This window comes from Equus quagga, chromosome 11, assembly GCF_021613505.1.
Source record: "Equus quagga isolate Etosha38 chromosome 11, UCLA_HA_Equagga_1.0, whole genome shotgun sequence".
NCBI classification, from domain to species: domain Eukaryota; kingdom Metazoa; phylum Chordata; class Mammalia; order Perissodactyla; family Equidae; genus Equus; species Equus quagga.
The window spans coordinates 114,524,806-114,550,707 of NC_060277.1; the positions used below are offsets into that span (position 1 = coordinate 114,524,806).

Here is a 25,902-nt window from a genome sequence, read left to right on the forward strand (position 1 = left end):
AGACACTGCCACCAGGTCTTGCTGTGTAACCTGCCAGCATGGTCCCCGAATGTGCAGCTGCCAAGATGCGGAGAGGGCAGGGGGTTGGGGGACACATTCCCCCAGGGGCAACAGGCACAGTGAGGCATGGGGCTGCCCCATCACTTCTGCCTGCACCCCATTGACCAAAGTGAGTCATGCGGCCAAGCCCCACACCAGTGGGCTGGCCAAGAGATGTACTCCATCTCCAGTGGGGCGGCCAGACTAGACCTGATCATATGTTGTCCTGTCTCCCCACCCTCTCTTCCACCCCTCAGTACATCGATGCCATCAGCAACAAACAGGGTGAGCTGGAGAACTACGTGTCAGACGGCTACAAGACAGCCCTCACCGAGGAGCGGAGGAGGTTCTGCTTCCTGGTGGAGAAGCAGTGCGCCGTGGCCAAGAACTCCGCAGCCTACCATTCCAAGGTGAGGCGGGCCAAGCCCGTGAGCTGTGACAAAAGCAATACTGTGCTAAACGTCCCTGTGTGTTTTGGATTTCCCCAGGGGTGGAGTCTAGAAGGAGAATTAGCAGGTCAAAGGCTGCAGGTGTTTTTAAGAGTCCTGTTGGAAATTGCTGCGTGCATTTTTGAGAACAGTTACACTGACAGCTCTGAGAAGGTCTCCTCTAAGGAGGAGTGCAGTGCCGGGAGACCCCTCGTAGAGGCTGGGTTAGCCCCCGGGTCAATGAGACCCAAGGCCACAGGCTCCCGTGCAGGGACAGGGAGTGTCTGTGGGGCCTCCATTCCCCATAGTCCACAGGAGCTGGGGTGGGATCAGACCTGTCCACTGGAACATTCCAGAACGTTTGACAGTCTAGAAGTTGTGATTTGGCAGCCGAGCCGACCAGGCAGGCCCTAGTTCATGTCCTTTTTCCCTAAAGGGGTTCTGTGGACTCACACTTGATCTGAGACTCAGTGTCTGGTCCCCACGCCTTGGGCAACCAAGGATATGGTTGCCCTCCCTCTGTGGAGAGGCTCCTGCCTGCCCGGGCCTGTTGGGGGCCTTTTGTTGCAGGTGCAGAACAAGCACTGTGACGGGACCTGCATCCCCTTTGGGATTGGGGGTGGGGCCACCCCACCCCACTGGCTATGCCGTTGCCATCCAGGTCCTGTGCTGGGAGGGCTCGCTGGCAGCCCGGGCGTGGGAACGGGCAACCTCCACCTGCACACCATGCCGGCTGCAAGCTGCAGTATTCGGAGCAGGGGCGGCCGCCCCGCCCACGCGGCTCTGGGCCGTGCTGCGGCAGTTGTCTGCGCCCTCTGGCGGTGGCCAGGCCCTGTGGCCGGTCTGGGAGAGCTGGGGCCCATTGGTGCCGCAGGCAGAAAGCCATCGACCTCCAGGACACTGCCGTTTCTGTCTCTGAAGGGAGCCTAGTGTTGCAGGTGGGAGTGATGACAGCTGACTTTCCAAGAAGCTGAACCCAGCCCCCCAGGGTGGGTTTAGAGAGGCACAAGCCCCAGGCTGGGCACCATGGCACAAAGGGCAGGACCCCGCCCCCGCCCCCGCCCCCCCCCCACCACCTGTTCCTAAACGCAGGCCCTAGGGCATTTTCCTGCTGTGTAGGCTCAGGCCGAACAGCAACAGGGGCCACACCCTGACCCTGGGGTTATCCCTGATGGCGCTGGGTCCCTGCTGGCCTGCTTTCTCACCACCACCCCATGCCCGTCAATCATTTATCTCAACCAGGAGCCAGATGGTAAATACTTTTGGTTTTTGCCATTGCGTGCATAAGCGGCCAGAGATGTGTAAATTAACAGACATGGCCGTGTTTCACTCAAACCTTATTTACAAAATGGGCCGCCAGCCCTTGGGCTGTGGTTTGCTGATCCCTAGTCTAAACCATCAGCAGAAGAGGGGCTGTAGCCTGCTCAGAGGGCAGTTTGTCTGGCATCTTCCACTTTCCCCATGCAGGCACCCTTCCCCACCCAGACATGGGTCCTAGAAGTAGGAAGATAAGTGGGGAGAGGCAGTGAGGGCTGACAGCCCCTGTGGAGGTCCTGGAGACCAGGGTTGCCCCAAGCTGGGGGCTGCTTCACCCAGAGGGGCCCGGGGTCTGCAGTAGGACACGGATTGTGCACCTGCTGCAGGTCAAGTAGCCCACTTTGGCCAAACAGCCAGGAGCTGGTAGGGCACAGCTGCCCCCAGGCCCTGGGTGTGCCCACGCTGCGGGCACAGGACCTTGAGTGAGTTGCAGGGAACCTCAGGCTGATTCCTCAGTTCTGGCTGCTTCCTCCATCCCAGGACTCTCCGCCAAGCCTGTGGCTTCTCCTCCTTTGTGAGACCCCTGTGTTCATCTGGCCGGCTCTATCCCAGGCAGGCCCTGGTGCACACCAGAGGGACAGCTGGGCTTTCGCGCCCCTGGGTGGGGGGCAGGAGCAGTTAGCGTCCTGTCTGCCGGGTGCCAACAGGGCCCTCCCTCCCTGTGTCTTCAGCAAGCTGGTCTGACCTCACCTGGGCCCCTGGGGTGGCTCTCTCCCTTGCCCATGGTCCCCTCCTTGTCCCTCCAAGGTTTCTTGGTCCTCAGGTCTGCTGGCACAGCACTCTTCCTAGTATATTGTGGTTCACCCACGAAGGGTCTGCCCATTCCATGGCTAACATGAGTCTCTGTTCATTTCTCCTTCCATGGGCCCCTGGGGAGGCCCCTGCCCGGGTCGGGCCTTGGTTTGATCTCATTCCTGGTGGTCCCTCGACTGCATGGTTTGCAGCCACATTCTAGCCACTTTCCTTGTGGGGGGGTCAGAGATTCACAGGTGGCCTGTCTGGCTGTGAGGCACCAGCTGGTGGAGAGCAGCTCTCAGCTCCAGCTAGACGCTCCTGAGGCAGGGGGTGTGTCTCTAGGAGCCTTGGTGCCGCTCGGGGTCTGGGCTGCATCAGTGCTGTCAGCAGCAGGCCCTGGCCTCTCCTGGCCCTGCAACAGGTCCCCTGGGATGTGCCTGGCTGCGGGAGCCTGCATTCAGCCCTGACTCCCACCCTGTTCTGCTTCCTCCACTTCAGGGCAAGGAGCTGCTTGCCCAGAAGCTGCCGCTGTGGCAGCAGGCGTGTGCCGATCCCAACAAGATTCCAGACCGCGCCGTGCAGCTCATGCAACAGATGGCCAACAGCAACGGCTCCATCCTCCCCAGCACTCTGTCAGCCTCCAAGTCCAACCTGGTCATCTCAGACCCCATTCCAGGGGCCAAGCCCCTGCCGGTGCCCCCCGAGCTGGCCCCATTTGTAGGGGTGAGTCCTTGGCCTCCTGAAAGCTTTATGGGTGAGGGAGGATGGCCCCTGGTTGTCATTCTGTGGTAGCCAGGGCGCTCCTGCCGGGGTGAGGGGCTCTCCACGCTGGCTTTGCCCGGGCCAGGCCCCTCCTGCAACGCCGCGCCCTTGCCGCCTCTTCTCGACAGCGGCTGTCTGCCCAGGAGAATGCACCCGTCATGAACGGTGTCTCGGGCCCGGACAGCGAGGACTACAGCCCCTGGGCCGACCGAAAGGCCGCCCAGCCCAAGTCCTCATCTCCTCCGCAGTCTCAGAACAAGCTGAGCGACTCCTACTCCAACACGCTCCCCGTGCGCAAGAGCGTGGCCCCGAAAAACAGCTACGCCACCAGTAAGGGCTCCGCTGGGGGCTGGGCTGGGGCCCCAGACCTGCTCTCTTGAGCCCACAGTAGTGATGCCATGCCTGGGGGGAGGTCCGGGGGACCCACCAGCATGTGTGTGCATGTTGTGTACAGCACCCCTTTGAGGTTTCCATCCTTGGAGCTTTGGACCCTTGGGTTTTGCGCAGCTCCCCCATTGTCTAGTAAGCGGTGGATTGTCAGCGCAGCCAGTGACAGGAGCAGATGGATGAGGCTCAAGAGGGCTTTAGTTGACCATGGGATAGCTCCCCACTCCCCATCCAGCTCCCTGGGCTCTGCCTCTCCATGTGCCATGGACAGCACCCTCACTCCCTCCCCTACGCCCCCCAGGGCTCTCAGCCCATGAGGGTGTCCTGATGAGTAGATGGGAAAGCTGAAGCTCAGACCCAGAGAATTGCCCCCAGCTGATGGGTGGCAGGTCTGTGGCTGGATCCATATCCCCAGTACCCAGGTTCTTCCAGAGTCTGAGTCCAAACAGCCCTGGAGGCCTGGTAAGAATCCACCAGGATGGATAGTCCCCCTCTGCCTGCCCAGGGCCTCCTAGCATCTCACCATCAGGCTGCTCAGCTGATGGGTGGGTGGCTGCACCCTTTCCCTCCCCACTTGGGGCAGAGCATCCCCTCACACCTGCCCTGTCGTCCCGACAGCTGAGAACAAGACTCTGCCCCGCTCGAGCTCCATGGCAGCCGGCCTGGAACGCAACGGCCGCATGCGGGTGAAGGCCATCTTCTCCCACGCAGCTGGGGACAACAGCACCCTGCTGAGCTTCAAGGAGGGCGACCTCATCACCCTGCTGGTGCCTGAGGCCCGCGACGGCTGGCACTACGGCGAGAGCGAGAAGACCAAGATGTGAGTGCCACGGCCAGTGCCCATCCCTGCGATGGCCATTTGGGGGCCACAGGGGCGAGGCGGCCTGTCCTGCCCTTTATCAAGCTTGGGGACATCAGCCTCCTGACCCTGCGGCCCTCGGATGTCCTGGCAGCTCTGGGTCCTTTCTCCCACTGATCATCGAGGTCGTACTGTAGAAAAAAACGGGCATTACAGACATGTGTGGCGAGGGCTGTTTGCACACCGCAGCAGGCTTCACCGCACAGTCCCTGCCGTTTGTCTGGGGCCCTGTGTGTGTGCACTGCGGCATGTCTAGCACCTTCCCTCCTGTCGGGTGTGTGGCTTCCCTGTTGGTAGAGGCCAGCCTTCAACCCCAAAGCCCTTCTGCCGCCCCCACGTCTCCTCCACATGTCTGATCAGCCCTCGTATTTGGGTTCTAGAAGTCACATCGTTGAGTCAGATGAGCTGTACCTCCATGGTTTAATTTAACACCTATTGCCGAGAGGCTGTGTCAGCATCTCTCTTGCTCGACCTGGGGGCCGCCCAGGTCAGGGACCTTGCCCCTTCCCACTGCCACCATTGTTGTCTGGGTGTGTCTGTTGGTGAGAAGGGAGACCCCCACCCCGGAGCAGAGCCAGCCCTGACACTCTGGCCTGCCTCAATCAGGGAGGGAGCTGCTGTACTGAGCTCCACTCTGGCCTCCAGGCAGTTGCTGCCCTGAGAAGGGTGCTCTGAGGGACAGGGACACTGGTGGGCCACCTCTGTTCCTGAGCACTGCCACACCCGCCTCCCTCTAGACAGCTCCTCTGCTGTTGGCGCCATGGCTCAGCGTGGCCATTTGGGGCTGAGGGCCTGCCCAGCCAGGTCACGTGGCAGGAAACCATCCCTGCCTGTCGAAGCGTCAGGAGCTCTGCCTGGGGTCCCCACAGGTTCCCCCACCCTCACGCTGGAGGCCGCCGGAGCTCCCATCAAGGGAGGGGCAGCTCAGAGCTGGATGTACACCCGGGTCGCTGGCCGGCATGTCCTGGTCTCCCTCCACAGATGCGTGCAGCCAGGCCAGGGAACTAGTGGGACTGGGGGCCCTGCCCTGGGGGCCCTGGTGCCCTCTCACCTGGGTCTTCTCTTTCAGGCGGGGCTGGTTTCCCTTCTCCTACACCCGGGTCCTGGACAGCGACGGCAGTGACCGGCTGCACATGAGGTGAGTGCACTGGCCCGCCAGGTAGCAGTGAGAATGGGGCCCTGTGGACAGGCACCTCTCAGAGCAGCCCAGGCCCTCAGCATGGAGAGCCTGGCTGGGCTTCTGGTCCTTTCTCCACCCCTACAGTGCCACCCACCCCAGCCCAGTGGGCTGCATGTCAAGGCCCTTGGGGTGCGTGAGTGTGGTGGTGCTTTGTGAGGAGGGGGTCTGGGAGCCCGTTCGCTGGCCCATCATGGTGGAGGCTCTCTTTGCCCCACAGTAGGCCCAGGCTCACACCCCAGCTGCTGTCTCCAGCGGGAAGGGTATGTGGAAGACCCCTGGCCCTTGGAAGAGCTAGAGAGTCCCTTATGGAGCCACAGAGGCGGGGGCTGAGTGGCTTTCAGAGGATCGGGGTCGCCGTAGGACTCAGCTCCACATGGGCTTCGGCAGTTTCCTCGTGGCACACCTTCTCATTCGATTCTGAGCAGGGAGGGAGGCCCGTGGGGTCAGCGTGGCTGCAGCCTAGTCCACTAAGAGCAGCCAGCTGTCATGCCCTCTGTGAGGAGCTGAGCAAAGTGTGGGGGAAGGTGAGGGGCTGGATGGGGGCTGGGGGCCTGCTGACTCGGTCCCTGAGCCCTGGTCCCCACAGCCTACAGCCAGGGAAGAGCAGCAGCACAGGCAACCTCCTGGACAAGGAGGACCTGGCTATCCCACCCCCTGACTACGGCACGGCCTCCCGCGCCTTCCCCGCCCAGACGGCTGGTACCTTCAAGCAGAGACCCTACAGTGTGGCTGTGCCTGCCTTCTCCCAGGTGAGCACAGGGCAGGGGCCTGGGCTGGAAGGGGCTGTTGCTGGGTGGGCTCGGCCACAGACCCACATTGGCACCTCCATAGGATATGCCTGGGGAAGGCTCGGGGATTTGGGCGTTGAGTCTATACACCTGCTGTGCTTACCTTAAAGGTCACTGCTGGGCACCCTCTGCAGACCTCAGGGCTCTAGAGGGAGCACGGCCGCCCCTCTGCCTGCCCTTCCCTTGGGCTGGGGCATCGCTGGCCTTGAAACCAAGCCTGGGCATCAGGGAGGACTCAGTATCCAGAGCCCCTCCCTGAGAACTGTGGGGGTCCCTGCAATCCTGGGTCCCAGTGCAGACATGAGTGTCTGCACTCAGGCCTGGGACGTGGCTGGAACTTTCTAGTTAGCATGTTTCTGGGACCCTCAGGAGGCAGGGCCAGGCATACCTGTCAGGCTGTCCAGTACGACGTGGCCAGGGGCAGAAGCTCAAGGCTTGGGTCCTGGGTGTGGGTCCCTGGCGGAGTCTCTGGCGTGCATGGTGGCCTTGAGGTCCAGGCAGGACCGGGGTGTAGGTGTGGACAGTGCTCACTGGGTCCCGCATGGCTCTGCCCTGGGAGGCTCGCGGGGTGGGAGGGAGACAAGGCTTCAAGGACGTTGGTCTGCTGTGGCTGCATGGCAGGCAGGAGCCAGCAGCTTTCCTCCAGGGGCCAGTCTCCAGGGCTGGGTCCTGGCTTTGGGGTCGGGGGCTCCCCAGGCAGGAAGGAGAGAGAGAAAAGAGGCTTCAGCAGCCTGGGTGACCACCACGGGGTTGACCCGACGGCTGAGGGCTTCCATGTTGACAGCATGACCTGAGGCTGTGGAAGTGACATTTTAGGTGGGCGAAGTCCAGGGGAAGGGCCTGGGTACTGGAGGCCAGCTCACCCTGTCCAGCACTAAACAGCGTTGCCCACCTTGTGCAGACGGCCTTGTTGGCACAAGCTTTCTGAGGTGCCGCAAAAGGATCTGTCTGCAAGGAGCTTATGGTTTAGGCAGCGTAAACATGTGGTTTGAGACAAGTGGCAAGGGTGGCAAACCTGGAGTGGTGTGACAGGGCGCTTGGATGGGACCTTTTGGAGGAGGTGAGGTGGAACTGGTGCTCAGGGAGGCAGCAGGGAGAGGCTGATCCAGCCATGGGGAAGCGTGGCACCTTGGGGTCACAGGGCCAGCCCACCCGGTCTCATGGCTTAGCTGGCCACACCTGGAGGGGTCTGCCTACTGCTCGCTGCTCTCATTTCCCAGTCTGTGGGTTTGGTTTTGGTGCTGAGAAAGTTGAGGAGGGCGTGCCCAGTACCCCTCAATGGCCCTGGGGCCAGGCCAGGCCATCAGACATGGGGCAGCTCTCCAGAGCACAGCCCGCAGCTCCTCGCCCCAAGGGTTCCCCTCCTGGGCAGCGGCACCGTCCCTAGGGTGGGAAGCTACTGCTGCATTCTGGTGGCTCAGGGGATGCTCGGCCCAGGGGCCAGCCCAGGCTTGGATGAGGTGGGCCTGCAGGTGACTGTGCACTGCCAGTGACCTTTGCCAGCTTGGCTTCTCCACCTGGCCACCCGTCCATCGCCACCTCCCTGCAAATGTCACTGTTTCAGGCCCTGGGATCCTGGGGATCCCCACCATGTGCCCTGAGTCTGCCAGATAGCCCCAATCTCCCCCACCGGGTGCTCCTACCATGTGACCTGCAGGCACTTTTCCGCCCACCTGCTGGTGGGGAAGGGGGCCAAGTTGACCTCTCTTGCATGTGTCTGTGTGAGCTCACACATTCACAGTCAGCAGCTGGCCACGTGGGGAGGCATCCCCCTGATTTTGGGAGGTCACCACTGGGGAGGATCCTCCATGCCCTCGGCTGCAGGCAGCACCGAACACACTGGGGTCAGGAGGGGCACCTGCCCAGCCTGCTCCTGCCCTACAGACCCCCATCACCCCCAGGACCCCCGGCCTGACCTGTTCCTGCCTTTCCTCCCCAGGGTCTGGATGACTACGGGGCACGGGCTGTGAGCAGGTAAGGGGCTCTCAGACTTGTCCTTGGAAGCTGGGGGGTAGGGTGTTGTGGCCAGGTGGGGAGCAGTCCCATTGGAGGCTAGTGGGCTGGGCCGCTCTGCCGGGTTCTCTGAGGCCTGCTCCATGGGGCCTGGCTGGAGCCCGCGGCATCCACTCCGGGCCAGGCAAGTAGGGTTTAGGGGCCCTGTTCTCTGTCTCTTGCCCCACAGCCCCCCAACCTTCTCTGAAGGACCGGGGTTCTGAGAGCTGGCTACCCTGTCCTGAGGCAGTGGTGCAGGGTCCTGGGCTATCGCCAGGAGGGAAGCAGCCCCTCTCGGGCGCTGCCTTCGTGTCTCACCAGTGGTTGTGCGGGGGCCCTGGCCTGGTGCCTGTGCCAGAGCCGAGGACCCACCCAGCCACTCCAGGGGCTCCCGCTCTTTCCAAGGGGCCCCCTGGGCTGCCCACAGCCACAGCAGGAACCCCCTCGGCCTAGTTCTTTCTCAGCTCTGCTCGTTTTGCTAGTGTCCAGTGCTGCCTTGTCCACTCACGGCCAGGAGGGGGCCCTCCTGCCCCTGGGCTCATCTCCCCAGCCTGGCCAGCACAGACGGCTGGGGACTGCTGCCCCCTGTGCCCTCGCCTGGGCTCAGCCCTCGTCCTGGCTCCGCGACTTCTCGCGTCTCCCCTCCTCCAGAGCCAGGTGGCCAGGTGGCTGCTGCCCCTGAGCTGCTGAGAGGGCTGCCGCAGGGGAGGCGTGCGGCCCGGCAGCTGTCCTGTGCTTTGTTTCACAGCAGCAGCGGCACGCTGGTGTCCACAGTGTGAGGACGCTGACCACGGGCAGCTGCTGCTCGGAAGAGCTTCTGCCCCCCCCACCTGTCTGGTCTCCATCGTTTCCTCCTCAGCTCTTGGTGGTTTGTTCTCGGGTTATTTTTCTTTTCTACCTGCTCCCTCCCTGCCTTTTGTTTGGTGACCCCAGACTCTGTGATCCCCCAGGGTCCATGGTGCTGCCCCATCTCTGCTCCCCGTGTTTACATGCCCCACCCCGTGTGTCCCGCCAGGCGGGACCTGCCAGCCGGGCAGCCACGGGCGGGTGTCCTCACCCCTGCTCACCATCTGCCGTGTTCATGACACACTGTCCCTTTTTGAAGGCTCACTGCGAGCCAGGTCTGAAGTTTGAAGAAAAAGAAAAATCTTTAAAAAAAAGAAACAAAAAAAATGAAAAACAGGAAAAGCACATTTTTTTTCCTGAAACACAAAAACAGATATGCATGGACTCCGGTGTACGTACTGTTATTTCTGCATCTGACTTCCCCCAGCGCACGCTGGCCTCTGTGTCAGGAAGGGGAAGGTGCTGGGGGTTGCAAGAGGCTCACGGCCCCATGGGTGCCCTGCCGAGGGCCACACCCAGGGAGGGGCTCGTGCCGAGCTCAGGGGGCCTCCTGAGGAAGCTGGCCGCTCCTGTGAGGGAGGCTGTGGCCCCTGGCCCTGCCCGGCCCACCAGGCCGGGCTCCTGAGGGCTCCCTTCTCTGCAAATGCTGGTGGATGGTGGTCAGAGACCAGGGCACAGGCATCGTTAGCTGGGCCTTGTGACCTCGCGCAGTGCACTGGCGGGGAGGGGGTCGGGAGCAGGCGCTGCCCGACCACACTCGGACATTCCAAAGACCTCCAGAGACCACCCTTCACCCCAACGTGTTCCGGAAATCATTTCTTTAACCAGCCTCGTGAAGAGTGGCAGCTGCACAGGGCAGGGGCGCATCCGGGCCTAGCAAGGCTGGCCTGGGGCAGAGCGGCTTTGGACCGGTGCCCCTCTCTTCCCACCTGGGGAAGCAGGCAGCCCCCGCCCCGTCGTCCCTAAACGCTCTCGTCTTTTTGTGTGTCTCGGTGACTTCAGAAACAGACGCACTGGACTCTGGCTACTGGTACTGCCTGTTTGCACCCTGAATCTGGGAAGTGAGCCCCAGGGGTGCAGCCCGCCCGGCTCTTCCTGCCGGAGCCCTGGGCAGCTGTGGACGCTCCTCCTCTGCTGTGCATTAGTGTCCGGTCCCCCGCAGACCAGAACGTGGCTGGTAGTGTTTGTGAGAGAAGCAGCTCAAGACTCAGACAGACCCCCTTTTATATTTAAGGAGAAACAAAGCCAGAACATGGACCTATGTAAAAAGAACCTCTGTGTTGGTGTTCTCATTTTGCTAAAAGATTTCAAATCCAGGGGATTCCATGCTCAATGGAAGAATGTAGACACAAAACCGCAGAACTTGTATGAAGATGTAAAGTGCTGAAAATTATATTCCCTGTTTCCTTTCTTCTTCCTTTTTTTTTTTTTTTAATCTGAATTGTGCCCTGTGCCGCAGTTGTTGGAATAAAAGTTTTATTTATTGCATCGAGTTGGGTGTGGAGCCTCCTTCCAGCCCCGCATGCAGAGCCTGGCCACCCTAGCCGGGCGGCCTCCACAGAACCACTGGCTGGCAGACAGCGCCGGCCCACGCCGCTTGCCGGGAGGGGCACCTCGGGCAGCCCCACCCAGAGGAGAGAGCAGGGCCACTGGGCGTGACCCAGGGACACCCTGCCCTTCGAGCTCCTCCCTGCAGACGCCTTACCAGGGCTGGAGGGCCAGCCGCCAGGTGTCCCCCATCCTCCGGCCACGCGTCCGCGCAGAGTCCTCACACCTAGCCCTCCGCCTGCACCAACCAAGCCCTTGTGTTTCCTTGCAGCGCCGAGGTGGAAGTGGCCAGGTTTTGAGCGCCCTGACTAGAGTTAGTAAGTTGCCCTGGTTTTCTTGTGCTGGTCATTCTGTGTTCCCTGTGGCTCTGGACAGACCCTCTGGCCTCGGGCAGGGGGTGGGGCCTGAGGGTCTGCTGAGCCTGCCTCTGCTCTGGCTCGGGGCCTCTGCTTCCCCTCGGATCCCTCCTTGGGCTCTCAGATTTTCCCCTTCTGCCTGGAAGCTTGTGGGTCTGACTCGCTGCCCTGCCACTGTGTCCCCTGTCCGTGGCACCTCCCCAACTGCTGGGCACGGGTCTGGCCCTGGCCCTCTGCTGGGTTTCTCCTGCCTCTGCTGAGTGCTTTGGCCACATCAGGGTGAGGCTGTGATCAGCTGCGAGGCTGGCTCTGGGTGCCCTTGAGTGTTTCTTGGACGGGCCCCTGTGGGTAAAGGTCTGAGCCTGGCCTGGCTGGCTCCTGGGTTGGTGAGTATTGCAGCCCCGTGGGGGCTGGGGAGACCAGGGTGGGGTCCTGGGGACAGCTCTGTGGCTTGTGCCCAGATGAGTGCTGCAGGCATGCTGGAGCAGGCGCTCATGTCTGCCCCCCTGGGGACAGGTGGACACAGTGGCTCTGCTGCCCACTCTGCCCGGGTCAACTCACCTCTGCCCCGACGTGGCTCCAAGGGGCTGCGCCAGGTTTTCCAGACCAGGCCCTTGGCTGCCACATGTGGGTGCCCTTGCTAGCTTCCTCTAGGCCCCTCCTGGTGACTGTCCTGTCCCCTGGGTCCTTGGAAAGTAAGCACTGATGGCTAGTGGGAGAGGGGGAGCTTACTGCCCTGGGCCCCTATGCTGGGTCAAGGCAACACTGCTGCCCATCTCTCCCTACTCCCAGCCCCAGATCACTGAAGAGGTTGCTACATGAAGCTGGTACCTCGATCCTTTATAAAGGATGGTGATCACTTTAGTCCCACTGGGCGTCACAGCAACGCCATCCTACCTGTGGGGAGCTGGACCACTTAAACAGATCCTGGACTCTCAGTCTCCTTTCACCGCCTTTCTGTTGGTGAGCTGCAGTGTGAGTTCTGGAAAGTTCTGGAATAACTCCTGAAATTTGCGGACAGGGTGGAAATGCCTTTGACCCTGGCTTAGCAGTGGGTGACCCTGGGCCAGCCTCCTTCCCTGCCTTAGATTCCTCCTCTTCTGAGAAGGTGTCTCTAAGAGGCTTGCATCCCCCACCTGCAGACAGTACAAACCCCCCACCTCTGCCACCCCTTGGTCCCTCTGAGCTGGTGGGGCCAAGCTTTCCTCGCGTGAGGGAGGCACAGGAAGGGCTGAAGCCTCCAGGACTCCATCCCTTGGTATAAGGCAGGCCTAGGGGGTGCTCGGCCCCAGGAGCATGCAGCACGGCGCCACCAGCTAGGTTCCTGGCTGTTCCGAGTCTGCTCAGCCTGACTATTCAGCTGGGGATGGAGTATGCAAAGCCACCACTGGTTGGTTGAGGGACCTGCCCAGCTTTGCCCGAGCTTACAGCCCTGGGATGGGGGGCTGGGAATGAGAACGACTCAATTCCAGAAAGGCTGACATTCTGAAGTCATGGAAAAACCACTTATGTCTTAGGAGGAGAAAGTTCAGGAGAAAGTGGAGACGTATGCGGTAATTGCTGTCTTTGCTCCTCTCTGCTCTGGAATCACCAAAGGATGGAAGTCGCACTTTGCCATGACTTGGCTGTTCTCAGAATTACAATTTCTTACTCAAGTAGCGGACTCAAAATCGCCTTAGATGATTCTCTAAAACCCGCAGCGACACAAGCTTCGTGAGCCTGGAATTGAACGCTGCTCGACTGCAGCCTTCGACCCTCCTTAGGCTGTAGGGGTTTGCCAGGGGCAGAGGCAGTGGGGTCAGGACCCCTGTGCTGCCCGGGGTCCCTGAGGGCTGGCTGTCCAGGAGGCAGTGCAGGGCAGCCCTGCCCCCTTGAACTGCAGCCCGACCCACCCTCCCCCAGCAGGGGTCCAGCTTGTGCTTTCCTGAGCCAGGGGCTTCACGCCTGGTCCGTGCTGTGAGTGGAAATCCGTTCTCTGTGTAAAGCCGCCAGTCCTCCCACGTCCCTGCTCAGGAGTCCCTTGGAGAGGGGACAGAGCTGCACCCCTGGCGTTCCTCAGCCAGTGCCCCCAGGGGGAGAGCCCCACACAGCCCCTCTGGGCCCCAAGCACTTGGGCGGTTCTTGTTGACTTGCTTTGCTGGCACAAGGAGCGTGTTTTGTGTCTTGGTTTGTTGTCAATCAATCGTCCGCCGACAGTGCTGTTGGGAGAAGGCTCGGTGCCTGGCGTCCGCCTCTTGGCAGGGACAAATGTCTGGGGACGAGAGAATCTGCAGTGGCCTTAGGTCAAAATCTTGTTCTGTTTTGTCATCCGGTCGGCGGTCACACAGGTACCCTCCCCAGGGTAGCTCATGAACCCGTTCTTTCACAGAACATTCCAGAAGGTGCTAGGCCCCTGAGCGGCCACACCCCTCCTCTGCTGCTGAGTGGTGGGAGGGTCCTGCCCAGGGGTCTCTGGCCAGAGCTGCGAGGGGGAGGGGACTGCGGGCCGCACCCGATCCCTCAGAACCTGCAGTGTGGAGGCAGTGCGCTCCCTGGTTCAGGTCACACTGTTCTTGGGGGAGGAAATAAGAAAAGGGGGGGTCAGAAGCCAGACCCCTGGCAGGGGAGACCCTTCCCATCCCGCAGCTCCCTCTGGCCCCGGCTGACGATGACGCTTTGCCACTGGCCTCTCTGATGAGAATTCAAGTGTGTCAGGACAGGAGTAAGGTGTGAGCTGCCCAAACCCACTCGGCCATTTTGCCCCGGCTCTGGCCAGCACAGTGCTGTCCTCTCTTTTCTGGGGCACAGGGTCTGCGTTCCTCCCTCTGCTCCGTCCCTGATCCTAGACGGACTCACGTGCCCCATCTCCAGCCCCCCCAGGACCTCCTGCCTCTACTGTGGTTGGGCACAGCTGAGGGCACAAAGCCCTCTTCTAGAACCAAAGTCTGTAGTTCAGGTAGCAGCCAGGGCACGGGCCGTCCTCCACCCTCCATCCCCGGGGCGGATGTCCGTGTGCATGGCAGAACCTCGCCTTTAGAACCTCCAGGTGGCCCCTGCCTGTGGCCGGCGTGGCTGAAGCTCGGCTGCTCCATCAGAGCCGAGAGGCCCAAGTGAGCAGAGCCTGAGGCCTCCTGGGGGCTGGAGGCGCCTTTAATCTGGGGCCGGAACGCTAAGTCAGAAGATGCTCGTCATCCGTGTGCATGGGAGCCGCCGGACTCTCAGATGTCCCCAAGGAGATGCAGAAGCTGCGCATCAAGGGTCAGCTGCCTCTCAGTAGTTTAGCCTTTTACAAACTCAATCCAGGGAGTCTCCGCTTTTTAGAAAACCCCACGTCCTCAGGAAAACACAGGGCTGTCTGCCTGGGCACACTGGAGGGAGTGCCCGCCCGCCTGCCCAGCTCCCGTGGACGCCCAGCCCCGCTCTGCCAGAGGCGACTCCTGTCCAGGTAACGGCTCCGGAGCTGAGCGCTTCGCCAGGAGTGCCGTCCTGTCCCTGCCGAGCCCTCCGTGTCCCACCTGCCATCCGTGCTGTCACTCCTAGGGCTGTCTGACGTCCCCTGGCACGCTGTCTTACACTTCCCTGCCCAGGCAGGGCCTCCCGAGCCTGCGGGGATTCGAGGAGGAGAGGCTTCCGTGAGGACCCAGCCCCTCCGTGCTCATGTCGTTCCATCTCAGCCTCTTGTCTGGCGAGTCCATCTGTATGTCAGCTGTGGCCTTGGGCATGCAGGGGAGGGCGTAGCTCCCCTGGGGTGACAGGTGGCTGACCTCTCACCAAGGAGGTGGTCAGACCCCCTGGGGGGGCTGCAGGTGTCCACCCCTGCCAGCCCTGTCGCTGCCAGTGTGCCTGTACCTCGTGTCTGTCATGTCGGCGTGGGGCGGGCTGAGGCCCGTGTCTGCTCTGGGCCACCTTCCGGGCCACCTTCCGGCCCCCGGGATGCATGGGCCGGGCTCATGTGGCTGCTGAGCTGTGTCTCTGTGTCGACAGGCGTGTCCTTGGCCAAGGGCTCAGCTGCTGTTCTCGGGCACATGGCGGGTGGGCTGCCTGGCCTTGTGGGGCCACTCACCAAACTCGGACACAGGCCCTTTTGGGACTGCTCGGGTTGCTGAGAAGGAACTGGCTCTGGGCCCCCAGTGTGAGGTGGAGGCTGCAGTGGGGCCCCTCCCTCACACCCACCACCCTGCCCTGGGAGGGTTGGTGGTTCAAGGCGTGGGGGCAGTGGGGGTGAGCCGAGCGTGGCATATTGGGGGTCAGCTGGCCGTGTGGACGGCACCCTTCCCTGACTGCCATGCAGCCTCCATTGCTCACTGGCTCTGAGCTTGGAGGCTGGGTCATCAAGATCGGCCGGGTCACCAGGTCGAGGCCACCACAGGGCTGGGGACCCACGGGCTGTAAGGTAGTTCCCCGCCCCCCCCCCCCCCCCCGCCCCTACTAAAACCACTCTTCTCTCCTCTCCTCAGGAATCCCTTCGCCAACGTCCAGCTGAAGCCGACAGTGACCAATGACAGGTCTGCCCCCCTCCTCAGCTGATGGCCCCGTCTGCACCCGCTGCCCATTGGGCCCTTCTTCCCCCACCTCCACCAGTAACCTGTTTTGTTACAACCTGCGTGGTCTCTGCTTAGAGAATTTTCTCCTTCCGAGCCCTTCACCTGCCCAGAGCTCTACCCTCACATCAGTCCGGCCTGGGCTGGACCCCGGCTGTTCCTGTGGAGGTGGCACCTGGCACCTGGAGCCGAGACCTGCTGCTGGGCCATGGGGCCGGCCTCACAGGGTAGGCGCCTCTGGTTGTGCAGGCATGAAGCCACCAGGGTGCAGGGAAGGACACTGCGTCAGCTTGTAGCTGGAAGGGGAGCCCAGCTCCCACTGCTCATGCCTCCTAAGTGGTCAATAAATGGGCTGCCCCTTTGTGCCCAGCTGTGATCTGTCATCTCTGCCTCTGGGGGCAGAGGCCTGGGGTGCAGGGACCCGGAGAGCCTGCCACCCTTCTTTGGAAGATGAGTTTATTATGAGCACTTAACTTTCTGGGTCCCCGAGCTGTGTGCCATTGAGGGGGAGTCCCCCTCCCCACTACGGCTGCTTCCATATTTCAGCTGAAATACAGATTTTAGAAACTTTATTATGGATCCTGCTGTTTGACGTTTATTGGTGAAATACCGCCACAGTGATCGCGTTGGTGGCAGCAGTCCTCATATGGGAGAAGTTCCAGGCCGAGCTCGCTCCTCCCAGGCCCTCAAGGAGGGGTTCTGGAGCCCTCAGGTGCCTGCCCGTTCCCCAGGATGGGAAGCATGGCATGGGGGGCCAGGGGCACACAGGCCTCTCACCTCACAGAAGCTGGAGACAGGCCCAGTGGGGGAGGCAGGGTCACAGGGCAGATATTTGGTGTGGTGTCGCACAGAAGCCCCAACTCCTCAAAACCCTGCCTCCCAGCTTCCGTCCCGGCCCTGTGCTGGGGGACAGGCTTGGCCCCTGGGAAGGCAGGGGGACAAGCTTCCTGGGGAGGTCTGTGGGTCCCCCTCCGCATCCTTACCTAGGCAGAGCCAGCTATGGGGCAGGAAGAGACAGCTGCAGGAGCAGACCCCCCTGCTCTGGACAGACCCCCACCAGGCATACTGGGGACCCACATCACGGTCTTGTGCCACCAAGGTGTACAAAGGACAGTGTGGGGAAAAGGGCCACTCCCTCCTGCACCCCACTCCCTGTGGTCAGGAGGGACTACTGTGCCCCCCCCAGGCAGAGCTGGCAGCTGGGTCCCCACCCAGCATGGCCATGCCTGCTCCTGCCCAGAGTTTTATCTGCAGACCCCAAAGGAAACATACGCAGCACGAAGGCTTTTTTTTCCTTAGCTTGATTTAAAAAACAAAGAAAGAAGGAACAGGAAAATCATTGCACCAGCATCCTAAGCCTCAAACTAATAAAACTAATAAAAAACAAAAACCACAAACCCCAAATGAGTCCCCCACCCACACCCCCAAAGCAACAACAAACTTTACATCTCTTTGGCAACAATAACTTAAGATCAGCCCATTTCCATTCTCGGTTACAAAAATAGTCCCTGTGCTGCCCCGCCCCCACCACCCTCCCAGCTCCAGCCTTCCCCATCCCTGCCGGCAGGAGCCCCGGACAGTGACCGGGGGGTACAGCCCCCACTGTCCTTTGGCAGCTGGGCCAGGCTGGGCAGTGCCCTGAAGAGGGGAGCTGCCTGCACCAGCCAGCCATGGGCACCTCTAGAACGGGGCCACCGCGGCAGGGCTGCCCAGCTTGGCCCACCTGCCTGGGCTCCAGCAGCGGGACCCAGGTGCATGAGCCAGCCCAGACCCTTGGGGAGGGAGCGCTCACGGGGTTAGCCGAGTCAGTGAAGGGGAAATACAGCCACAGACTCTGAGGTAAGGGTGGCGGAGGGGGGGCACACGAGCCCAGAGTCCTCATCTATTACTGAGCAAACGCAGAACCAGGCAGAAGGGATGAAGGGGGCGGGGAGAGGCCGTCCCAGCGGGCTTGTGCCTGCTCTTGCGTGGGGTGGGACACAGCATCCTGCAGCGCATGCAGGAGCCAGGTGGCAGGGTGTGCAAGGCCCCCCAGCCAAGAGCAGGTCCCCTGGCCTCAGAGGCCAACCAGTCCAACTGCAGCGTCCAGGGTGGAGGGGCAGCTGCAAGGGGAGTAGCGCCCGGGTCCCGGGCGGTAGGGCATCCCTAGGGGTAGCAGCAAACCCGAGTGTCCAGGACACATCCTGCCCCCGGGGCAGCATGGGCTGGCGTGCACCGTGGCTCCACTGTCCTGGCTGGAGCGGGGCCTCTTATCCTGCCCTGCTCCGGGGCGCTGCGTGGGGCACTGAGGCACCGGAAGCTGCTGCCGACCGCCGACAGGGCTGCGGTCCCCACTCTCTCTCCATCACCATCCTCGCTGCTTCCTGGAGCAGGACCATCAGGGGGTCTGGCGACACTGGCCTCCAAGCGGGAGCTGCCTGGGCCTCAGGCCTCTTTGCAGCTGCCCCCAGCACCTGCTGCAGGGCCTGGCAAACAGGAGGGGCCACGTGAGCATTCAGTGACTGGAGACACAAGGACTCCTGAGAGGACCCTGCCTTCTACGGACAGCCAGAGATTCCTCCCCCAGGACTCCCACCTGGCCTGGATCCCTGGCCTAGAGGCCGCTGACCAGCTGGGGCTGTGGTCCTCAGGCCCCTTCGCTGCAGTAGGTCTGCCTATTGTCTAGGAGGGAGCTGGACCCATTTTTTTTCCACCGCATCACCAGGGCCCAGGCCCAACAAAGCTCAGCAAGTGCCCTCCACGTCCTCCTTTTACAGGTGGGGAAACTGAGGTCCCAACAGGATGGGGCCAGGGTCACGCACTCGCCTCCTGTGACCTGCTTGTTTGCTCAGATGTCCACTAAGGGCCGAGTAGTGCCAAGGACAGGCTGACAGGCCCTTCTCTGGAGGCTGCAGCCACAGGCCAAGGGCAGCAGGGGAGGGGCTAGGTCTGGCCCAGGGACAACATGGCCGGGAGGCATCTCGGTGGAGGTGGGTGTTCAGGGAAATGGCTGGCAGCAAAGGATTTGTCAGGCCCAGGGGTCGGGTCTGTGTGTGCGGTCAGCCTGGTAGGGATGGGCCTGCCTGGTCTGTGGGTGATGGGAGAGGAGCACGGAGGGAGGGTGAGCTAAGGCCCTGAGGAGGGCCCCCACCTGGCACCTGAGCCACCACCATTCGTGCCTCTGGGCAAGAGCTGTCAGATCTGAGACATGCCAGGTCCTGAGGCACCGGCAGCGGCTGAGGCAGATGAGCAGGGGCTGGGAAGGTTCTGGTGGGAACGCTGCCGCAGGTTTTAGGGGCTAAGATCAGGTAGAGAGCAGGCTGGGGGCGCTCAGTGTCCAGTGGTGCCTCGGGAGGAGGGAGCAGAGGGTGAGGCCTGAGGGCCAGGCAGCGTGCAGTCTAGGCCCTGGGGCCCAGGGATGTGCCGGGCCAGCTGTGTCTGGGACACTGCATCTCCCTGAAAGGCAAGGAGGCGAGGCCTTGCCAAGGGGGCCGGGATAGGCAGGCTTGCCGCGACTTTGACCTCTCCAAGCCTCAGTTTCCACGTCCGAAAACAGCTTGTCCAGAAGAGGAGAAATAATGAGGGCACCCGGCCGCCCTCTCCACTACCCTCCGCGAGGTCCCCTCCCGCCAGCCCCGCCGCAGCCTCACCTCCCACGGAACCGGCGTCCGAGTCGGAAACTTGCGTGATGGAGAAGCGGGATGCGGGCGCGGGCGACACGGTGAAGCGCGAGAAGGGGCCGGACGCGGCCGGTTTGCGGGGCGCTGCGGGGGCGGGCGCGGCGGGCTCCGGAGCCGGCGCCAGCGGGAAGCCGTCGTCCCATTCGAACGCTGCGCCTGCAGGCCGCCCGCTGTCACTCGGGTGCGCGACAGCGCAGGGGAGGTGGGGGTTGGGGGAAAGAGGGCGAGGCCTCGCCTGCCCGTGACTTCACGCCCCTCGGGTCCCGCCCACCCGGGGAGTCACCGCCCCGCGGGCCCCGCCCCCAGCTCACCAGCTTCCGCCGCGGAGCCGTCGGGGGAGCGGTCCGCTCGTCGCCGCCGGCCTGGGGCGCTGGGGGAGCTGAGGCTGCCCGCTAGAAACGCGGGGGGCGACTCCTTGCTTCCAGGGAAGGGCTCCCCGAGCTCCCGGGTGGGGCTTTCCTGGAAGGTCAGAGCAGCACGTGGCTCGGGCCGCCAGCAGCGGCCACTCCCACAGCTTCCCGTCTCGCTAGGGACCCCCAGCCCCGTGCAGAGCCCCGTGCGGCCGCCTACCTGGTCGAAGAGGTAGACAGTGACGTCGTCGAAGAAGGATACGGCTTTCTTCTTGCGCTCCAGGTCCTCGCAGAAGGCCTCGGACAGCAGGCTGGGCATCTTGAGCAGGCTGCGCAGGTTGCGCGCGCTCTGGCTCTCGGCCACCACCACGGGCACGGGCGGCACCTCCTCCTCGCTCTCCTCGCTCGGCTCCTGGATGCTGTAGCAGCGGAGCTCCTCGTCCGACTCGTCGCTGTCGTCGCTGTCGTCCTCTTCCTCCTCCGACCGGCCCTCTGGGGCTGTGGGGAGTCCCGGCACGGCCAGGCAGAGTGGGGCTCTGGGGGCGCTCGGCCCCCCTGTCCGTTCCTTCAGGGCCAGGCCCGACAGCAGTCCCGGGGCCTCCTGGAGCTCAGCGCGGTGGCCTTCTGAGCTCAGTGGAACCGGGGTCAGCAAGAAAATCTTGGAACGCCCGGAGCTGGGCTCCGGTGGCACCTGGGCTGGGCCTAGGGCCCAGGGAGTCTCCTGCCTGGGGCCCGTGGGGCAGGCGCTTGGCTCTGGGAAAGAGTCCTCAGACAGCGGCAGTGGCGGCACTTCCCTGGGGCCAGCGCCCTGTGCCTCTGTGGACACCCCAGGCTCAAGGAAGGGCTGTGCAGGCTGCAACCCAGGGCTATGCGGGCTCTCCAGGTCCAGCTCTGGCCCCGGGGCCTGAACACCTCCTGGCTTCTCCTCGGGGCCCAAGGAGGGCTCAGGCTCAGGATCCAGGTCAGAGAAGTAGGCCGAGTCGCGGTAGGGGTTCTTCTCACTGAGGCCGCCAAGGGAGGTGGAGAGCCGAGTCTCAGGCCCGGGGCTCTCACCTTCTGAGGCCAGCTCCCCGAAGGCCTCAGGCTCGCACAGCTCATGTGCCTCCTTGAGCACAAACTCGGGAGACTCGTAGTTTTCTGTGTCATAGCCACTGTCTAGGGCTCGGGGCTGCCCACCAGGGGTGCCAACAGCCGACGGGCTGAAGACCTCACAGCCGCCATCACTGGCTGAGGACGGGATGTCCAGCGAGTCCAGGGAATCAGGGGTCCCCACCTGCTTCTGCAGGGAGCGGAAGGCCGGTGTCACTTCTGGCTTCTCAGCCTGCGGGCCATCGCTGGACAAGTCAGTGAAGATGCCAGACGTGGCCTCGGTCGTGTCCTCATCCTCACTGCCTGGTGCCTCCAGCTCCAAAGAGCTGCTGCTGCTGTCCAGGGTCTTGGCTGGCTCCGTGGCAGTCAACTGACTGCCGGCGGGTGTCGGGGAGGCAGGCAGGGCGGCGGGGGCACTGGCCTCCTCAGCAGGAAGCAGGGCTCCCTCTTGGGATGGGGATGGGATGGAGGGAAGGGGCAGTTGGAGTCCAGCAGAGCCCTCAGCCTCCTCTGCAAGTCTGGGCTCTGCCTGGGGGCTGTCACCCCCGCTTACAGCTGCCTCTGTCCAGGGGGTTGTGACCAGGCAGGTGGCAGATGCCAGGCCTTCAGCAGGACACAGATCGGGGAGGCCAAGGCAACAGCCCGGCTCCTGGCCAGAGGAGGCCCCCTTTGGCCCAAGGAGAGGCTCTCTGGGGTCCTCTGGGGCCAGGGGATGGACCAGCTCAGGGACAGCCTGTAGGGTCTGCTTCATGCCAGGGCAGCAGTCCGAGTAGCTGCTCGCATAGCCGGGGTCCCAGGACTCGGCTGCTCGGCTGCTGCTGTTGTTGTTGGCCGATACATTGGAACTCCAGTGTCTGTGCTGGGCGGCCTTTCGGGCCTCTGCCTCCCCCAGCTCCTCCGCACCCGGGGAAAGCCGGGCCCCGGAGCTCCCCGAAGGGGACGTGCCCAGCGGGTCCTCAAAGAAAGGCGGGCAGAAGGCGGTTGCGCCCCAGTCGGTGTCCTCCGCCCCAGGCTCCGCCAGCATGAGGGCCCTGGAGGAGGGGGAGGGCGAGCGCGAGGAGCAGGGCGGGTCCCGGGCGCCACTCCTGCATGAGTAGTAGTCGCAGTGGCCCCAGGGGCCGTCGGCGGGCGGCGCGTGGCCCAACAGCGGCTCCATGGCCAGCGAGGTGGCTGTGCTGCCGTCGGAGTCGGAGTCGTGGTCACCGGGGTCAGGGTGCGGGGCCGTGCCGCGGGGGCTGAGGGCGCAGCCGGCGCAGTCGAGATCGTGGCCGGCGGCGGGCGTAGGCTCCTCCAGGCGGATGAAGTATTCGCTGCCCACCGAGGGGCTGTGCGCGCTGAGCACGGGCACCACGCCCGGGGGCGCGCCGTCGGGGGCGCAGAGCTCCTGCAGGCGCGCGGCGCGCCCAGGGCTTGGCGCGCCTCCGGGCAGTGGGAAGGCCTCCGCGCCGCGGCCCGCCTCCCACTTGTACTCAAAGTTGAGGCCGCGGCTCGTCTCTGTCACCGTCAGCACGTCGTCGCCGTCCGCGTGGAAGCCGTCGCCGGCGAACTGCTCCAGCAGCGGGAAGGAGGAGGCGGCCGCGAGTTCGCCAGCGCCCCCCAGTGCCAGGCCCGCAGCCCCCGGCCCGGGGCCCGCGCCGCCCCCGCCCGGCCGCAGCGAGCGCCAGCGCCGCTCGAACTCCTCCTCCGCCTCGGTGGCGCCCTTGGCGCACAGATAGGACAGCAGCAGGTGCACCTCCTCCGCCGTGGGCCGCTGCTCTGGCTGCAGCCAGCAGAACTGCATTACCTCGTACCTGCGGGGAGGGAGGCCCCGGGCTCAGTCCCCGCCCACGGGGCCCTGCCCGCCCCCCACGGGTGGCAGTGCACAGCCCCCGGAGGAGTGAGCCCATCTGCCCTCAACCGGAGGGCGTGCGTCCTCTCCTCCTCACCCTCAAAATCGCTTGAGGGCAGTTAAGGGAATCTCCCACTTAGTTAAAGGAGACCCCACATCTCCCCAGGTGGGCTCAGCGGTGTGGGAACTGGAAGCGTGCCGGGGCACCTTTCCCTTAAGTCATCCCTGCCCTGCCTGCAGGTGAATTTGTGTTTTGGGCAAAGAGGCCATTTCCGTTTGGGGAGAGTGTGGGGCCCAGACGTCACTGCCGGCCAGAGGGGAGCCAGGGGAGCTGGAAACCCGGGCGTCTCCAGTCACGAGGAGCCGCTTCTACCCTAGGGACTCTCAGCATCCCTCTTTGCCTCTGCCCTCCTGCTGGGGACACCCCCCCGGCCCCGCCTGGCATCACTGGTCCTCACCAGCGGTCCGACAGCGTCAGTGGCAGCTGGGGCTTGGGCAGCTTGAGCTGCTGCTCCCGCACAGCATAGGCCAGTACCTGCCGGTCGGAGTGGTGGGGGTAGGGCTGTGTGCCCAGCTCAAAGAGTTCCCAGATGGTCACGCCGAGGGACCTGCAGGGGTGACCGCCATCAGAGGGGCTGGCGTGGCCGGCCATGGCGTGGGCCACACAGGAACCCAGCACCTCAGAGCCTTGGGCACCAAGGGGCAACTCCTATCATCACACCAGCTTCTTGGGATGCCCCTCCCAAAAGACGGTGCCTTCCTTAAGTGAACGGGCAGCATGGGCCACCTGACCAAGACCAAGCCCGCACCCAGGGTGCCCAGGCAAATCGAGGCCAGCCTGGCCTTACAGGGACCTAGGTCCATCCTTTCGTTCATTCATTCATTTCTTGCCATGGTGAAGACCAGTCACTGTACCAGGTATGAGAGGCTGGAAAGAGGGAACCCAGCCGTGGGGTGAGGCTGCGGGAGGGGTCAGCCCAGGGAGGTCCCAGCCCAGCAGGGGTGGGCCTGGGGAACACACAGGGGCCGCCAGAGCACGTGGAGCTAGGAGGTGACTGGGTTCCTTCTGGTGGGTGGTGGCTTCACACAGTTCCTTGGGACCCCGGGCTGTCCCTGGAAGCTGGGGTCATGAGGGACAGAGCAGATTTGGCAACGGAGAAGTCACAGTGACCTTGGCTCAAGCCATCTAGGGGACCGCAGCCAGCATGCAGCAGGGGAGGCAGGCAAGGGAAGGTTAGCTTGATGCAGAGGCGAGGCTCAGGGAGGCAACGCAGTGTCCATGACAGGGCCATGGTTAAATGGCTCAGGGGAGGGCCCCTGGAAAGCTCAGGAAGGCGGGCTGGTCCATGGATCCAGGCTCTGAGGGTTCATCAGGAGCAGAGGGGAGGCCAGACTGAGGCCTTGGGGGCTGGGAGGAGGTGGGGAGGGGAAGCGGAAGCTGGTCAAGGACAGGGCCAGAGGAGCACCATGGCAGAGATGTCCCTCACAGCCTGTAGAAGTCCACACCTTCCATCTCTCAGGCCGGCTCGGAGCCTGGCCTTGTGGAGGCTGCAGTGCTGGGTCTGAATGCCCACTCTGTGCCCAGCTCGGTGCCTCCAGGCTGCAGTCCTGGAGATCCCTGGCCCCTACCAGCCCCTCTTCATGGGCACAGGTGCCACATGAACCCCCGCCCCGTCTCATGGGTACAGTCTGTTGCTCCCAGCAGGCTCTGCAACCTGACGTGTGCTCTGACCCGGATGTCTATGGGTCCTGGGAGGGATGGGACTTCCTCCACGGTCTCCACAGGCCCTGCTGGCCTGCCGACTCAGCCACTGTGGGCCACTGGCACTGGGCAGCCAGGGGTGGCTCCAGCACCCCCATGACCTCACCTAGGGACATGTTTGGCCCCCTCCAACAGAGTGATGAGATTGGACAGAGGAGCATGTCATTGTACACGTGGCCTTTCTTTGAGTGGCCAACGTGCATCCCCTCCAACATGGAGGAACAGGCCGTCAGTGGGGACTCAGGCTGGCAGAGCACCCGGTGGGCCTGCAGGCCCTGCGTCCTCACCGTGCACTCACTCGGGCTCCGGGCAGGGCAGCCGTGAGGGCTGAGGCAGCAGGTGGGAGTACAGCCATCGACTTTCAGGGGCCGCGTCCTCACGTGGGCCCCCAGGACACACACTCACCACACGTTGCTGGCCTTGGTCTGGTCCACCACCAGCAGGTTGCAGTGCACCTCGTCCACCAGCTCGGGCGCGATCCAGCGCAGCGGCACCCACAGCTGGTCAGCAGTCACGAAGTAGTCCTCCTGTGGGCACACAGGACAGTGTCACCCGCTGGGGCCCGGTTGGCCAGCCCTGCCCCTCCAGCCGGCCCACTTACTCTGTATTTGCCGTGAGACAGGCCGTAGTCACCAATCTTCACCGTCAGGTCAGCCGTGAGGAGGCAGTTCCTCAGGGCCAGGTCACTGGGGGCAGGAGGGCAGGGTCAGGGCCCTGAGGGAGCTGGACCGCTTGTCACCAAGTGTGTCCTGGGCTCACTCAGTGGGTGGGTGGGAAGGGGCATCTGAGAGGCTGCCCACCTCCCCATGCCCAGAGGCCCGGCCTCTCCCCAGACTGGGCACTTCAGATGGTCGGCAGGGACAGGGCCTCAAACGTTACAACGCACGTGAGGAAGAGGGGGCCCAGCGAGGGCTAGAGCATGCCCAGGTCCCCTCCTCGAAGACGTGGCCCAGCTGCACTGGGTCCCCTCCCCTGCCCGGCCCACGCCCCTGCTTCTCCTCAGACACCAGTCTGCTGACCCGTCCCTCAGGGGAGAGCCAGCCCAGGGACACTGCAGCCTTTCCAGCCACCACACCGTCACCCTCAGCTCCCTGGGAAGCAAGAACCAGTCCTGGCGAAACAGGTCCGAATGTCCCCAGGGGTCCTGCCCCTGCCTACACAGGGCCCCAGGGCAGGGGGCAGGGCGTGGAGTGCCCACCAGCAGCAGAGCCCTGGCTGCCCGGTGGCCGGGTGGGTGTCTGGGGCGTAGGGCACTGGGGCAAACGTGGGTCAGCGTACATCTGCCACACAGCTGCTGTGCCAGGGGCTACAGCTGCGCTTACACGTGGGGGCGAGCAGGCACCGGGGCTGGGTGGGCGCGGCAGGCAGGTCAGGAGGCTGGCAGCTGCCCTCTTCAACAAAATCACTGATGCTGGAGTTGCGTGTGTCATCACTCAGCACCAGGATATTGTTGGGGA

General features: G+C 63.4%; 2 protein-coding genes across 16 annotated transcripts in view; one reads left to right on the plus strand and one right to left on the minus strand.

Moving 5' to 3' along the window:
- Window positions 1-16,329, plus strand: part of BAIAP2 (BAR/IMD domain containing adaptor protein 2) — a 75,834-nt gene extending 59,505 nt beyond the window's left edge. Inside the window, exons 7-17 of one of the 12 annotated variants that reach the window (XR_006890833.1) lie at window positions 297-449; window positions 3,018-3,242; window positions 3,410-3,611; window positions 4,287-4,488; window positions 5,597-5,665; window positions 6,294-6,456; window positions 8,435-8,469; window positions 11,153-11,198; window positions 12,030-12,212; window positions 12,755-14,661; window positions 15,674-16,329. Coding sequence is in view for 8 of the 12 variants with exons in the window: in XM_046677530.1 (XP_046533486.1) it covers window positions 297-449; window positions 3,018-3,242; window positions 3,410-3,611; window positions 4,287-4,488; window positions 5,597-5,665; window positions 6,294-6,456; window positions 8,435-8,469; window positions 15,674-15,743 (1,119 nt within the window). In the remaining 4 variants the exon portion in view is untranslated. Of the gene's footprint in view, window positions 1-296; window positions 450-3,017; window positions 3,243-3,409; window positions 3,612-4,286; window positions 4,489-5,596; window positions 5,666-6,293; window positions 6,457-8,434; window positions 8,470-9,235; window positions 10,822-11,152; window positions 11,199-12,029; window positions 14,662-14,756; window positions 14,902-15,673 lie in introns of those variants that run through there. The other 11 variants (XR_006890830.1, XR_006890832.1, XR_006890831.1 and 8 more) reach the window with 11 other exon arrangements.
- Window positions 16,330-16,408: 79 nt separating this feature from the next.
- The window catches only part of AATK (apoptosis associated tyrosine kinase), a 41,239-nt gene continuing 31,745 nt past the window's right edge, over window positions 16,409-25,902 (minus strand). For 2 of the 4 annotated variants that reach the window (XM_046677497.1, XM_046677498.1), the window contains exons 7-13: window positions 25,047-25,131; window positions 24,851-24,972; window positions 23,142-23,291; window positions 19,987-22,645; window positions 19,728-19,875; window positions 19,387-19,572; window positions 16,411-18,222 (exon numbers count right to left, since the gene is read on the minus strand). In XM_046677497.1, coding sequence (XP_046533453.1) covers window positions 18,182-18,222; window positions 19,387-19,572; window positions 19,728-19,875; window positions 19,987-22,645; window positions 23,142-23,291; window positions 24,851-24,972; window positions 25,047-25,131 — 3,391 coding nt within the window. In that variant the 3' untranslated portion in view covers window positions 16,411-18,181. Of the gene's footprint in view, window positions 18,223-19,386; window positions 19,573-19,727; window positions 19,876-19,986; window positions 22,646-23,141; window positions 23,292-24,850; window positions 24,973-25,046; window positions 25,132-25,902 lie in introns of all 4 variants that reach the window. The other 2 variants (XM_046677495.1, XM_046677496.1) reach the window with 2 other exon arrangements.